The sequence below is a fragment of the Phyllobates terribilis genome, unplaced genomic scaffold, assembly GCF_046119375.1.
Source record: "Phyllobates terribilis strain yellow unplaced genomic scaffold, ASM4611937v1 Scaffold_13__5_contigs__length_258822181, whole genome shotgun sequence".
NCBI lineage: Eukaryota > Metazoa > Chordata > Amphibia > Anura > Dendrobatidae > Phyllobates > Phyllobates terribilis.
Window position 1 is genome coordinate 179324862 of NW_027362773.1, and position 14274 is coordinate 179339135.

The 14274-nt window shown below is 52.9% G+C and overlaps 1 protein-coding gene across 3 annotated transcripts in view; it reads left to right on the forward strand.

The window, feature by feature from the left end:
* Window positions 1-14040, forward strand: part of LMO1 (LIM domain only 1) — a 301575-nt gene extending 287535 nt beyond the window's left edge. For all 3 annotated transcript variants that reach the window (XM_073659077.1, XM_073659076.1, XM_073659078.1), the window contains exons 3-4: window positions 8897-9022; window positions 13626-14040. In XM_073659077.1, coding sequence (XP_073515178.1) covers window positions 8897-9022; window positions 13626-13731 — 232 coding nt within the window. In that variant the 3' untranslated portion in view covers window positions 13732-14040. The remainder of the gene's footprint in view (window positions 1-8896; window positions 9023-13625) is intronic.
* The last annotated feature ends 234 nt before the right edge of the window (window positions 14041-14274 follow it).

A 14274-nucleotide genomic window follows, 5' to 3' on the forward strand; every position in this document is an offset into this window, starting at 1 on the left:
CAGATAATGTAGTAGATGTCACCTGCAGTCCTATGTAACACCACAGATAACACAGTGATAACTCTCTGAGTACAGATAATGTAGTAGATGTCACCTGCAGTCCTATGTAACCACAGATAACACAGTGATAACTCTCTGAGTACAGATAATGGAGTAGATGTCACCTGCAGTCCTATGTAACACCACAGATAACACAGTGATAACTCTCTGAGTACAGATAATGTAGTAGATGTCACCTGCAGTCCTATGTAACACTACAGATAACACAGTGATAACTCTGAGTACAGATAATGTAGTAGATGTCATCTGCAGTCCTATGTAACACCACAGATAACAGTGATAACTCTGAGCACAGATAATGTAGTAGATGTCACCTGCAGTCCTATGTAACACCACAGATAACACAGCGATAACTCTCTGAGTACAGATAATGTAGTAGATGTCACCTGCAGTCCTATGTAACACCACAGATAACACAGTGATAACTCTCTGAGTACAGATAATGTAGTAGATGTCACCTGCAGTCCTATGTAACACCACAGATAACACAGTGGTAACTCTCTGAGTACAGATAATGTAGTAGATGTCACCTGCAGTCCTATATAACACCACAGATAACACAGTGATAACTCTCTGAGTACAGATAATGTAGTAGATGTCACCTGCAGTCCTATGTAACACCACATATAACACAGTGATAACTCTCTGAGTACAGATAATGTAGTAGATGTCACCTGCAGTCCTATGTAACACCACATATAACACAGTGATAACTCTCTGAGTACAGATAATGTAGTAGATGTCACCTGCAGTCCTATGTAACACCACAGATAACACAGTGATAACTCTCTGAGTACAGATAATGTAGTAGATGTCACCTGCAGTCCTATGTAACCACAGATAACACAGTGATAACTCTCTGAGTACAGATAATGGAGTAGATGTCACCTGCAGTCCTATGTAACACCACAGATAACACAGTGATAACTCTCTGAGTACAGATAATGTAGTAGATGTCACCTGCAGTCCTATGTAACACCGCAGATAACACAGTGATATCTCTCTGAATACAGATAATGTAGTAGATGTCACCTGCAGTCCTATGTAACACCACAGATAACACAGTGATATCTCTCTGAATACAGATAATGTAGTAGATGTAATCTGCAGTCCTATGTAACACCACAGATAACACAGTGATAACTCTCTGAGTACAGATAATGTAGTATTTGTCACATGCAGTCCTATGTAACACCACAGATAACACAGTGATAACTCTCTGAGTACAGATAATGTAGTAGATGTCACCTGCAGTCCTATGTAACCACAGATAACACAGTGATAACTCTCTGAGTACAGATAATGTAGTAGATGTCACCTGCAGTCCTATGTAACCACAGATAACACAGTGATAACTCTCTGAGTACAGATAATGGAGTAGATGTCACCTGCAGTCCTATGTAACACCACAGATAACACAGTGATAACTCTCTGAGTACAGATAATGTAGTAGATGTCACCTGCAGTCCTATGTAACACCACAGATAACAGTGATAACTCTGAGCACAGATAATGTAGTAGATGTCACCTGCAGTCCTATGTAACACCACAGATAACCCAGTGATAACTCTCTGAGTACAGATAATGTAGTAGATGTCACCTGCAGTCCTATGTAACACTACAGATAACACAGTGATAACTCTGAGTACAGATAATGTAGTAGATGTCATCTGCAGTCCTATGTAACACTACAGATAACACAGTGATAACTCTGAGTACAGATAATGTAGTAGATGTCATCTGCAGTCCTATGTAACACCACAGATAACAGTGATAGCTCTGAGCACAGATAATGTAGTAGATGTCACCTGCAGTCCTATGTAACACCACAGATAACACAGTGATAACTCTCTGAGTACAGATAATGTAGTAGATGTCACCTGCAGTCCTATGTAACACCACAGATAACACAGTGATAACTCTCTGAGTACAGATAATGTAGTAGATGTCACCTGCAGTCCTATGTAACACCACAGATAACACAGTGGTAACTCTCTGAGTACAGATAATGTAGTAGATGTCACCTGCAGTCCTATGTAACACCACATATAACACAGTGATAACTCTCTGAGTACAGATAATGTAGTAGATGTCACCTGCAGTCCTATGTAACACCACATATAACACAGTGATAACTCTCTGAGTACAGATAATGGAGTAGATGTCACCTGCAGTCCTATGTAACACCACAGATAACACAGTGATAACTCTCTGAGTACAGATAATGTAGTAGATGTCACCTGCAGTCCTATGTAACCACAGATAACACAGTGATAACTCTGAGTACAGATAATGTAGTAGATGTCACCTGCAGTCCTATGTAACACCACAGATAACACAGTGATAACTCTCTGAGTACAGATAATGTAGTAGATGTCACCTGCAGTCCTATGTAACCACAGATAACACAGTGATAACTCTCTGAGTACAGATAATGGAGTAGATGTCACCTGCAGTCCTATGTAACACCACAGATAACACAGTGATAACTCTCTGAGTACAGATAATGTAGTAGATGTCACCTGCAGTCCTATGTAACACTACAGATAACACAGTGATAACTCTGAGTACAGATAATGTAGTAGATGTCATCTGCAGTCCTATGTAACACCACAGATAACAGTGATAACTCTGAGCACAGATAATGTAGTAGATGTCACCTGCAGTCCTATGTAACACCACAGATAACACAGTGATAACTCTCTGAGTACAGATAATGTAGTAGATGTCACCTGCAGTCCTATGTAACACCACAGATAACACAGTGATAACTCTCTGAGTACAGATAATGTAGTAGATGTCACCTGCAGTCCTATGTAACACCACAGATAACACAGTGGTAACTCTCTGAGTACAGATAATGTAGTAGATGTCACCTGCAGTCCTATGTAACACCACAGATAACACAGTGATAACTCTCTGAGTACAGATAATGTAGTAGATGTCACCTGCAGTCCTATGTAACACCACATATAACACAGTGATAACTCTCTGAGTACAGATAATGTAGTAGATGTCACCTGCAGTCCTATGTAACACCACAGATAACACAGTGATAACTCTCTGAGTACAGATAATGTAGTAGATGTCACCTGCAGTCCTATGTAACACCACAGATAACACAGTGATAACTCTCTGAGTACAGATAATGTAGTAGATGTCACCTGCAGTCCTATGTAACCACAGATAACACAGTGATAACTCTCTGAGTACAGATAATGGAGTAGATGTCACCTGCAGTCCTATGTAACACCACAGATAACACAGTGATAACTCTCTGAGTACAGATAATGTAGTAGATGTCACCTGCAGTCCTATGTAACACCGCAGATAACACAGTGATATCTCTCTGAATACAGATAATGTAGTAGATGTCACCTGCAGTCCTATGTAACACCACAGAGATCGCAGTGAGTTGATGTAATATTGTGGGTGCTTGGTTCTTTGTGGCGCTCCCCCTGCTGGACGTGACGATGGTCTGCAGGTCCCTGCCTCGGATCTCCAGCCGCTCGGCCTCATGTATCACAGCGCGGAACCCAGAAGTCACATCAGGCCCAAATAAAAGATACTGAGATCCGTCAGGATTGGACGATTTCTGGTGCGACCTCAGGGGCAGCACCGCTCCATTATTATATGTGGTGCGGGGTCTTCTCTCTGTTGTTTACAAATTATGAAACTCACTAGTTGGAAATGAGCTGCAGTCACTATTCTGCTGTTACATCATGTCTTATCCTCCAGTCACCTCCAGAGCTGCACTCACTATTCTGCTGTTACATCATGTCTTATCCTCCAGTCACCTCCAGAGCTGCACTCACTATTCTGCTGTTACATCATGTCTTATCCTCCAGTCACCTCCAGAGCTGCAGTCATTATTCTGCTGTTACATCATGTCTTATCCTCCAGTCACCTCCAGAGCTGCACTCACTATTCTGCTGTTACATCATGTCTTATCCTCCAGTCACCTCCAGAGCTGCAGTCACTATTCTGCTGTTACATCATGTCTTATCCTCCAGTCACCTCCAGAGCTGCAGTCACTATTCTGCTGTTACATCATGTCTTATCCTCCAGTCACCTCCAGAGCTGCGATCACTATTCTGCTGTTGCATTATGTGGCGGTAGACTAGCTGCTACAATGTCTTCCTTGCACAGACAGTAATGATCATTGTTGCTGTGTGTCCACCTCTGATATGAGATAAAACACGTAGGAGCAGCACAGAGAACGTGATGCAGTGTAGCTGTGAATCCAGCCCTGGGGTGAAATAAACACTTACTAGAAGCAGCAGAAGTGAGAAGAGAAGCTGTGACTCCAGCACTGGAGGAGGTTCTCGGCCTCCCTGTATGATGGTTGCGCTCTGCGCCGCTGGCCGTAGACTTCAGATGTCTCTTCCCTCGCTGAGCTCGCAGTCTGGTGTGAACAGGGTGGATTTGAGCTGTTATTCAGTGATTGCTGCGCTCAGGGCAGCGCGAAGAAGAGGCTCAGAAGTGGAGAAAGAAGCCGATTCTCTGATCGAGACGTTACACACTTTCATATTTGCTTGTACAAGTAAAGTTTGTTGAAACAACAGCGGCCACATAAAGCTGAGGTGGAAAGTAAATGGCAGCTAAATGAACTATGCGTCCCGGTAACGCTGCGGAGGTGTCGGAGTTGCTCTGTTGCGTCCCGGTAACGCTGTGGAGTTGTCGGAGTTGCTCGGTTGCGTCCCGGTAACGCTGTGGAGTTGTCGAGTTGCTCGGTTGCGTCCCGGTAACGCTGTGGAGTTGTCGGAGTCGGTCAGTTGCGTCCCGGTAACGCTGCGGAGTTTTCTGAGACGCTCGGTTAAGTTCTGGTAACGCTGTGGAGTTGTCGGAGTTGCGTCCCGGTAACGCTGTGGAGTTGTCGGAGTTGCGTCCCGGTAACGCTGTGGAGTTGTCGGAGTTGCTCGGTTACGTTCCGGTAACGCTGCGGAGATGTCGGAGTCCTTCGGTTGTGTCCTGGTAACGCTGCGGAGTTGTCGAGTTGCTCGGTTGCGTCCCGGTAACGCTGTGGAGTTGTCGGAGTCGGTCAGTTGCGTCCCGGTAACGCTGCGGAGTTTTCTGAGACGCTCGGTTAAGTTCTGGTAACGCTGTGGAGTTGTAGGAGTTGCTCAGTTACATTCCGGTAACACTGCGGAGATGTCGGGGTTGCGTCCCGGTAACGCTGCGGAGTTGTCAGAGTTGCTCGGTTACGTTCCGGTAACGCTGCGGAGATGTCGGAGTCGCTCGGTTGTGTCCTGGTAACGCTGCGGAGTAGTCGAGTTGCTCTGTTGCGTCCCGGTAACGCTGCGGAGTTGTCGGAGTTGCTCGGTTGCGTCCCGGTAACGCTGTGGAGTTGTCAGAGATGCTCGGTTACATTCCGGTAACACTGCGGAGATGTCGGAGTTCCGTCCCGGTAACGCTGCGGAGTTGTCAGAGTTGCTCGGTTATCTTCCGGTAACGCTGCGGAGATGTCGGAGTCGCTCGGTTGTGTCCCGGTAACGCTGCGGAGTTGTCGGAGTTGCTCGGTTGCCTACCGGTAACGCTGCAGATTTGTCGAGTTGCTTGGTTTCGTCCCGGTAACGCTGCAGAGTTGTCAGAGTTGCTCGGTTACATTCCGGTTACGTTGTGGAGTTGTCGGAGTTGCTCGGTTGCGTTCCGGTAACGCTGCGGAGTTGTCAGAGACGCTCGGTTACATTCCGGCAACACTGCGTACATGTCGGAGTTGCGTCCGGTAATGCTGCGGAGTTGTCACAGACGCTCAGTTACATTCCGGTAACACTGCGGAGAAGTCGGAGTTGCGTCCCGGTAACGCTGCGGAGTTGTCAGTTGCTCGGTTACGTTCCGGTAACGCTGTGGAGTTGTCGAAGTTGCTCGGTTGCGTCCTGGTAACGCTGCGGAGTTGTCGGAGTTGCTCGGTTGCGTCCCGATAACGCAGAGTTGTCGGAGTTGCTCGGTTGCTTCCCGGTAACGCTGTGGAGATGTCAGAGTTGCTCGGTTGTGTCCCGGTAGCGCTGCGGAGTTGCTCGGTTACGTCCTGGTAACGCTGCAGAGTTGTCGGAGTTGCTCGGTTGCGTCCCGGTAACGCTGCGGAGATGTCGGAGGTGCTCAGTTGCGTCCCGGTAGCGCTGCAGAGTTGTCGAGTTGCTTCGTTGCGTCCCGGTGACGCTGCAGAGTTGTCGGAGTTGCTCGGTTACATTCCGGTAACGTTGTGGAGTTGTCGGAGTTGCTCGGTTGCGTTCCGGTAACGCTGCGGAGTTGTCAGACGCTTGGTTACATTCCGGTAACACTGCAGAGAAGTCGGAGTTGCGTCCCGGTAACGCTGCGGAGTTGTCAGAGACGCTCGGTTACATTCCAGTAACACTGCAGAGAAGTCGTAGTTGCGTCCCGGTAACGCTGCGGAGTTGTCGGAGTTGCTCGGTTACGTTCCGGTAACGCTGCGGAGTTGCCGGAGTTGCTCGGTTGCGTCCCGGTAACGCTGTGGAGTTGTCGGAGTTGATCGGTTGCGTCCCGGTAACGCTGCGGAGATGTCGGAGTTGCTCGGTTGCGTCCCGGTAACGCTGCGGAGTTGTCAGAGTTGCTCAGTTGCGTCCCGGTAGCGCTGCAGAGTTGTCGAGTTGCTTCGTTGCGTCCCGGTGACGCTGCAGAGTTGTCGGAGTTGCTCGGTTACATTCCGGTAACGTTGTGGAGTTGTCAGAGTTGCTCGGTTGCGTTCCGGTAACGCTGCGGAGTTGTCAGACGCTTGGTTACATTCCGGTAACACTGCAGAGAAGTCGGAGTTGCGTCCCGGTAACGCTGCGGAGTTGTCAGAGACGCTCGGTTACATTCCAGTAACACTGCAGAGAAGTCGTAGTTGCGTCCCGGTAACGCTGCGGAGTTGTCGGAGTTGCTCGATTACGTTCCGGTAACGCTGCGGAGTTGCCGGAGTTGCTCGGTTGCGTCCCGGTAACGCTGTGGAGTTGTCGGAGTTGATCGGTTGCATCCCGGTAACGCTGCGGAGATGTCGGAGTTGCTCGGTTGCGTCCCGGTAGCGCTGCGGAGTTGCTCGGTTACGTCCCGGTAACGCTGCAGAGTTGTCGGAGTTGCTCGGTTGCTTCCTGGTAACGCTGTGAAGTTGTCGGAGTTGCTCGGTTACGTCCCGGTAACGCTGTGGAGTTGCTCGGTTGCGTCCCGATAACGCTGCGGAGATGTTGGAGTTGCTCGGTTGCGTCCCGGTGACGCTGCGGAGATGTTGGAGTTGCTCGGTTGCGTCCCGGTGACGCTGCGGAGATGTTGGAGTTGCTCGGTTGCGTCCTGGTAACGCTGTGGAGTTGTCAGAGTTGCTCAGTTACGTCCTCTTAACGCTGCGGAGTTGTCGGAGTTGCTCGTTTGCGTCCTGGTAACGCTGCGGAGGTGTCGGAGTTGCTATTTTGCGTCCCAGTAATGCTGCGGAGGTGTCGGAGTTGCTCGTTTGCGTCCCAGTAATGCTGCGGAGGTGTCGGAGTTGCTCGGTTGCGTCCCAGTAATGCTGCGGAGGTGTTGGAGTTGCTCGTTTGCGTCCCAGTAATGCTGCGGAGGTGTCGGAGTTGCTCGGTTGCGTCCCGGTAACGCTGCGGAGGTGTTGGAGTTGCTCGGTTGCGTCCCGGTAACGCTGCGGAGGTGTTGGAGTTGCTCGGTTGCGTCCCGGTAACGCTGCGGAGGTGTCGGAGTTGCTCGGTTGCGTCCCGGTAACGCTGCGGAGTTGTTGGAGTTGCTCGTTTGTGTCCTGGTAACGCTGCGGAGGTGTCGGAGTTGCTCGTTTGCGTCCCGGTAATGCTGCGGAGGTGTCGGAGTTGCTCGTTTGCGTCCCAGTAATGCTGTGGAGGTGTCGGAGTTGCTCGGTTGCGTCCCGGTAATGCTGCGGAGGTGTCGGAGTTGCTCGTTTGGGTCCCAGTAATGCTGCGGAGGTGTCGGAGTTGCTCGTTTGCGTCCCAGTAATGCTGCGGAGGTGTTGGAGTTGCTCGGTTGCGTCCCAGTAATGCTGCGGAGGTGTCGGAGTTGCTCGTTTGGGTCCCAGTAATGCTGCGGAGGTGTCGGAGTTGCTCGTTTGCGTCCCAGTAATGCTGCGGAGGTGTTGGAGTTGTTCGGTTGCGTCCCAGTAATGCTGCGGAGGTGTCGGAGTTGCTCGTTTGGGTCCCAGTAATGCTGCGGAGGTGTCGGAGTTGCTCGTTTGGGTCCCAGTAATGCTGCGGAGGTGTCGGAGTTGCTCGTTTGCGTCCCAGTAATGCTGCGGAGGTGTCGGAGTTGCTCGGTTGCGTCCCGGTAATGCTGCGGAGGTGTCGGAGTTGCTCGTTTGGGTCCCAGTAATGCTGCGGAGGTGTCGGAGTTGCTCGTTTGCGTCCCAGTAATGCTGCGGAGGTGTTGGAGTTGCTCGGTTGCGTCCCAGTAATGCTGCGGAGGTGTCGGAGTTGCTCGTTTGGGTCCCAGTAATGCTGCGGAGGTGTCGGAGTTGCTCGTTTGCGTCCCAGTAATGCTGCGGAGGTGTTGGAGTTGTTCGGTTGCGTCCCAGTAATGCTGCGGAGGTGTCGGAGTTGCTCGTTTGGGTCCCAGTAATGCTGCGGAGGTGTCGGAGTTGCTCGTTTGGGTCCCAGTAATGCTGCGGAGGTGTTGGAGTTGCTCGGTTGCGTCCCGGTAACGCTGTGGAGGTGTCGGAGTTGCTCGTTTGCGTCCCAGTAATGCTGCGGAGGTGTCGGAGTTGCTCGTTTGGGTCCCAGTAATGCTGCGGAGGTGTCGGAGTTGCTCGTTTGCGTCCCAGTAATGCTGCGGAGGTGTTGGAGTTGCTCGGTTGCGTCCCAGTAACGCTGCGACTCCGCTTGTGTCTCCGCAGGCTCTTTGGAACCACTGGAAACTGCGCTGCCTGCAGTAAGCTCATCCCGGCCTTCGAGATGGTGATGCGCGCCAGAGACAACGTCTACCACCTGGACTGCTTCGCCTGCCAACTCTGCAACCAGAGGTGAGGACATGGGGTGACACCGCAGAGCGTTACACCTCTGATCTGCAGAACATCGCTCCTCCACCACCTGCTACATAGAGATATATCTGCAGATTATTACACCACTGACCTCCCTACAGATCTGCAGAACATCACTTCTCCACTTCCTGACACAATAGTTGTGTAATAATCCTCAGAATATTTCACTGACCTCTTTACAAATCTGCACAACATTTGGCTGCACGGTGGCTCAGTGGTTAGCACTGTACTGTATATAGGGCAGCACAGTGGCTCAGTGATTAGCACTATACCGTATATAGGGCAGCACTGTGACTCAGTGGTTAGCACTATACCGTATATAGGGCAGCACTGTGACTCAGTGGTTAGCACTGTACTGTATATACGGCAGCACGGTGGCGCAATAGGTAGCACTGTACTGTATGTAGGGCAGCACCGTGGCTCAGTGGTTAGCACTGTACTGTATATAGGGCAGCACAGTGGCTCAGTGGTTAGCACTGTACTGTATATAGGGCAGCACGGTGGCTCAGTGGGTAGCACTGTACTGTATATAGGGCAGCGTGGCGGCTCATTGCGTAGCACTGTACTATATATAGGGCAGCACGGTGGCTCAGTGGTTAGCACTGTACTGTATATACGGCAGCACAGTGGCTCAGTGGTTAGCACTGTACTGTATATAGGGCAGCTCAGTGGTTAGCAGTGTACTGTATATATGGCAGCACAGTGGCTCAGTGGTTAGCACTGTACTGTATATATGGCAGCACGGTGGCTCAGTGGTTAGCATTCTACTGTATATAGGGCAGCACGGTGGCTCAGTGGGTAGCACTGTACTGTATATAGGGCAGCACGGTGGCTCAGTGGGTAGCACTGTACTGTATATAGGGCAGCACGGTGGCTCAGTGGTTAGCAGCGCTGGGGTTCTGGGTTCCAATCCCAGGAAGGATGACATCTGCCAGGAGTTTGTAGGTTCTCCCCGTGTTTCCTCCCACACTCCACAGACCCTAGTGATAGGTGTCGTAGATTGTGAGCCCCGATGAGGACAGCGGTGATGTCTGTGCAGCGCTGCGGTATATGATGCCGCTATTTAGGTGAGTAAAATAACATCACTCCTCTTCATCCTGACAGACACAATGTCGTTTTCTGCAGATTATTACACCCCTGACCTCTATGGATCTGCAGAACATTCTCCGCTCCCTCCTGACAGATGCAGTAACTGGACTTCAGTCTTATTACAGCCCCTGCTGATACATTGTAACAAATTCCCAGCTGTATTAGATTAGTACCAGATTCCCAGCAGAGACCCTGAACCTGCAGATCTGTCCATGGTCCCTGGCGCAGCCTGGAGGGCACAGGAGCAGGCGATGCCCCGGGAACAGGCAATGCCCCAGGAGCAGGTGATGTCCCAGGATGCCCCGGGAACAGGCAATGCCCCAGGAGCAGGCGATGCCCCGGGATCAGGCGATGCCCCGGGAGCGGGCGATGCCCCGGGAGCGGGCGATGCCCCGGGAGCGGGCGATGCCCTGGGAGCGGGCGATGCCCCGGGAGCGGGCGATGCCCTGGGAGCAGGCGATGCCCCGGGATCAGACGATGCCCCTGGATCGGGCGATGCCCCGGGAGCAGGCAATGCCCCGGGAGCAGGCAATGCCTCGGGAGCAGGCGATGCCCCAGGAGCAGGCGATGCCCCGGGATCAGACGATGCCCCTGGATCGGACGATGCCCCTGGATCGGACGATGCCCCGGGAGCAGGCAATGCCCCAGGAGCAGGCAATGCCCCAGGATCAGGCGATGCCCCAGGATCAGGCGATGCCCCTGGATCGGGCGATTCCCCGGGAGCAGGCGATGCCCCGGCCACTAACAGCAGAGGAGCTCCGCGGGGCAGCTGCATCCTCATCGGCTGCCGGCAGGGAGTCTCCGGGCGCAGATCCACGGATTCTATACCTGTAATATTACAGACGTTAATAGCCGCAGCCATCGTGTCCAGCGACTCCAGGCCTGGACTGCCATCTGGTGGCCGACAGCGGCACTGCACCAGGAAATCCCGCAAACGTCGCTAACTGCGGACATCATAGAAATAGTCCAGAGCTTCTGAGGGTCAGGAGCCGATCAGTTCTAAAGACAAGATATTCATATATATATTCATTATTTACATCAGGATTCCAAAACATGGCTCCTTAAAGGGCCGGCCCCCTGCAAATGAAGCCCAAAGTGCATCTGTCACCTGATTTCACAGAACAAACGGCTAACATTATTCTTAAACCCAATGAGGCTAGTGTACTTTCTATGACAATATATGTCAGAGTGACTGTTCAATCCTGATATGAAGATGTGCATTTTAGGAGTTCAGTGTAAGGTGCAGCGGGTGGTAGTCATGGGCGAGGGTCTGCTGTTACCACACCCTGGCCCCCTGGGTGTCCCAATCTTCCGGTGCTCTGCGTGTGGAGCGTAACACTCACATTTTGGTCGCAGCCTCTGCTGTCTCCGGTTCTTCCGCTCACACATCAGTAGACATCCAGTTTGTTTTATAATAAAGAACTTTACTTAACTGTCCATTTTCATCATAATGAGACACGCAGTATTGGGCACAAACTTTTCAATTTTCAAAGACTGTAGCACGTTCTGATGTCTGCTATTCACTCTCCCTTACCTATCCCTTTCCTCACTGGCATCTCTGTCCCTTGGGACATTCAGTCCAGCTCTGCAGCTTCCCTGAGTCCCCTCCCAACTCCCATTCGACTTCCTCTCTTTGGAAGATATTGAGGCACGCTTCTCAGTGTCTCAGCTGGACCGTAGGCCACGGACGTTCCAGGAATGTCCACTCCAAGTTTATGGGTGATGTTCTCTGGTGGCTGAACAGCCCGCACTCCTAGTACTCTCAGACATCCAACTACTGCTCTGTCCCCATCACTACTCTCACTCTGACTTTCACTTACTGCAATTAGGAAGTCTCCCTCATGTTAACTAACTCACCCTGCTCCTCCCACACTGGAGCTGTTCCTGCACAGTTAACTGTGTCATCACTGGCACTGCAGACTTCCTAATTCTATTGTGCCCACAGCTGCACTGTTTGATTCCTAGCTTATATCTAATGCAACATTTTATGTCCTATACTTTCCCTATATCTGACAAATCAGACATTATGCATTTATCAGAACCCATATTATAGCATTACATTAGCTATGCACATTGGTGCCTATAAGGTTCTATGCAATATAAAACACTCTTACATAAACACAGGTGAGAACCATTTTATGCACAAAGGGAGGAGACATATGACTGTTCAGGTCACACTCTTACACCAGTAACAGACATAGGTTCGTGAGTCTTAGTGTGTTCAGTCTCTGCACTCCCGGCGTAACAGCTCTCCAGGCTCCACCAACTACAGTTGTCAGCCTCCTCCCCCGCACAGGCCTCATTCGTCAGCCCCTCCCCCACACAGGCCTCGGTCGTCGGCCTCTCCCCCGCACAGGCCTCGGTCGTCGGCCCCTCCCCCGCACAGGCCTCTGTCGTCAGCCCCTCCACCGCACAGGCCTCATTCGTCAGCCCCTCCCCCACACAGGCCTCATTCGTCAGCCCCTCCCCCGCACAGGCCTCGTTCGTCGGGCCCTCCCCCGCACAGGCCTCGGTCGTCGGCCCCTCCCCCGCACACGCCTCGGTCGTCGGCCCCTCCCCCGCACAGCCCTCCGTCGTCGGCCCCTCCCCCGCACAGCCCTCCGTCGTCGGCCCCTCCCCCGCACAGGCCTCATTCGTCAGCCCCTCCCCCACACAGGCCTCATTCGTCAGCCCCTCCCCCGCACAGGCCTCGGTCGTCGGCCCCTCCCCCGCACAGGCCTCGGTCGTCGGCCCCTCCCCCGCACAGGCCTCGGTCGTCGGCCCCTCCCCGCACAGGCCTCGGTCGTCGGCCCCTCCCCCGCACAGGCCTCGGTCGTCGGCCCCTCCCCCGCACAGGCCTCGGTCGTCGGCCCCTCCCCCGCACAGGCCTCGGTCGTCGGCCCCTCCCCCGCACAGGCCTCGGTCGTCGGCCCCTCCCCCGCACAGGCCTCGGTCGTCGGCCCCTCCCCCGCACAGGCCTCGGTCGTCGGCCCCTCCCCCGCACAGGCCTCGGTCGTCGGCCCCTCCCCCGCACAGGCCTCGGTCGTCGGCCCCTCCCCCGCACAGGCCTCGGTCGTCGGCCCCTCCCCGCACAGGCCTCGGTCGTCGGCCCCTCCCCCGCACAGGCCTCGGTCGTCGGCCCCTCCCCCGCACAGGCCTCGGTCGTCGGCCCCTCCCCCGCACAGGCCTCGGTCGTCGGCCCCTCCCCCGCACAGGCCTCGGTCGTCGGCCCCTCCCCCGCACAGGCCTCGGTCGTCGGCCCCTCCCCCGCACAGGCCTCGGTCGTCGGCCCCTCCCCCGCACAGGCCTCGGTCGTCGGCCCCTCCCCCGCACAGGCCTCGGTCGTCGGCCCCTCCCCCGCACAGGCCTCGGTCGTTGGCCCCTCCCCCGCACAGCCCTCCGTCGTCGGCCCCTCCCCCGCACAGCCCTCCGTCGTCGGCCCCTCCCCCGCACAGGCCTCGGTCGTCATGTCTCGGCCCCGTCTCTCGTCACTGACCGCTGTCTCTTCTTCTTGCAGATTTTGTGTGGGGGACAAGTTTTTTCTTAAGAACAATATGATCTTGTGTCAGATGGACTATGAGGAGGGACAGCTGAACGGAAGCTTCGAGTCCCAGGTGCAATAACCTCGGGCGGCGGCGCGGACCCCTGAGAGCGGTGACGAGTGTCTGGTGGCTTGCCTGCAATATTTGATGAATTCTCGGCCCCCACGGACTGTGTACGATGTCGTCGTCCCCGCCCCAAACCACACAAACCAAGTTGCAGTCTTCGATGTCCGGTCGTGCTTTGCTGAGCACTGCATTCGCCTGTCTGTTGTGGGACTCGGGAGGGGGTGGAGGGTCCGGAGGGTCCGGGAACCTGTACAGTCTGTTTTCTGTATATAAACTGGAACATTTATTTTATGAAGATGTAATGCAATTTTATTACTGGTGTGAAATTAAAGATTATGAATGTTTACTGATTGTATCACACGTCTGCGGTCACTGATATAAAGGAGCCCTCCGGATATTGATTCGGAATTCCTGAGCCCCCCCATGATTCCCATCCGAGCGGCACTTCTCTCTATGTAGAGGATTTACTTCCTTCCTTGTCTTTTCTCTTCAGGCTTTATCTTGATTTTCAGATTTCACTCTTCTCCTTCTTCTCGGCGCTCTGCTATCTATCCCCGA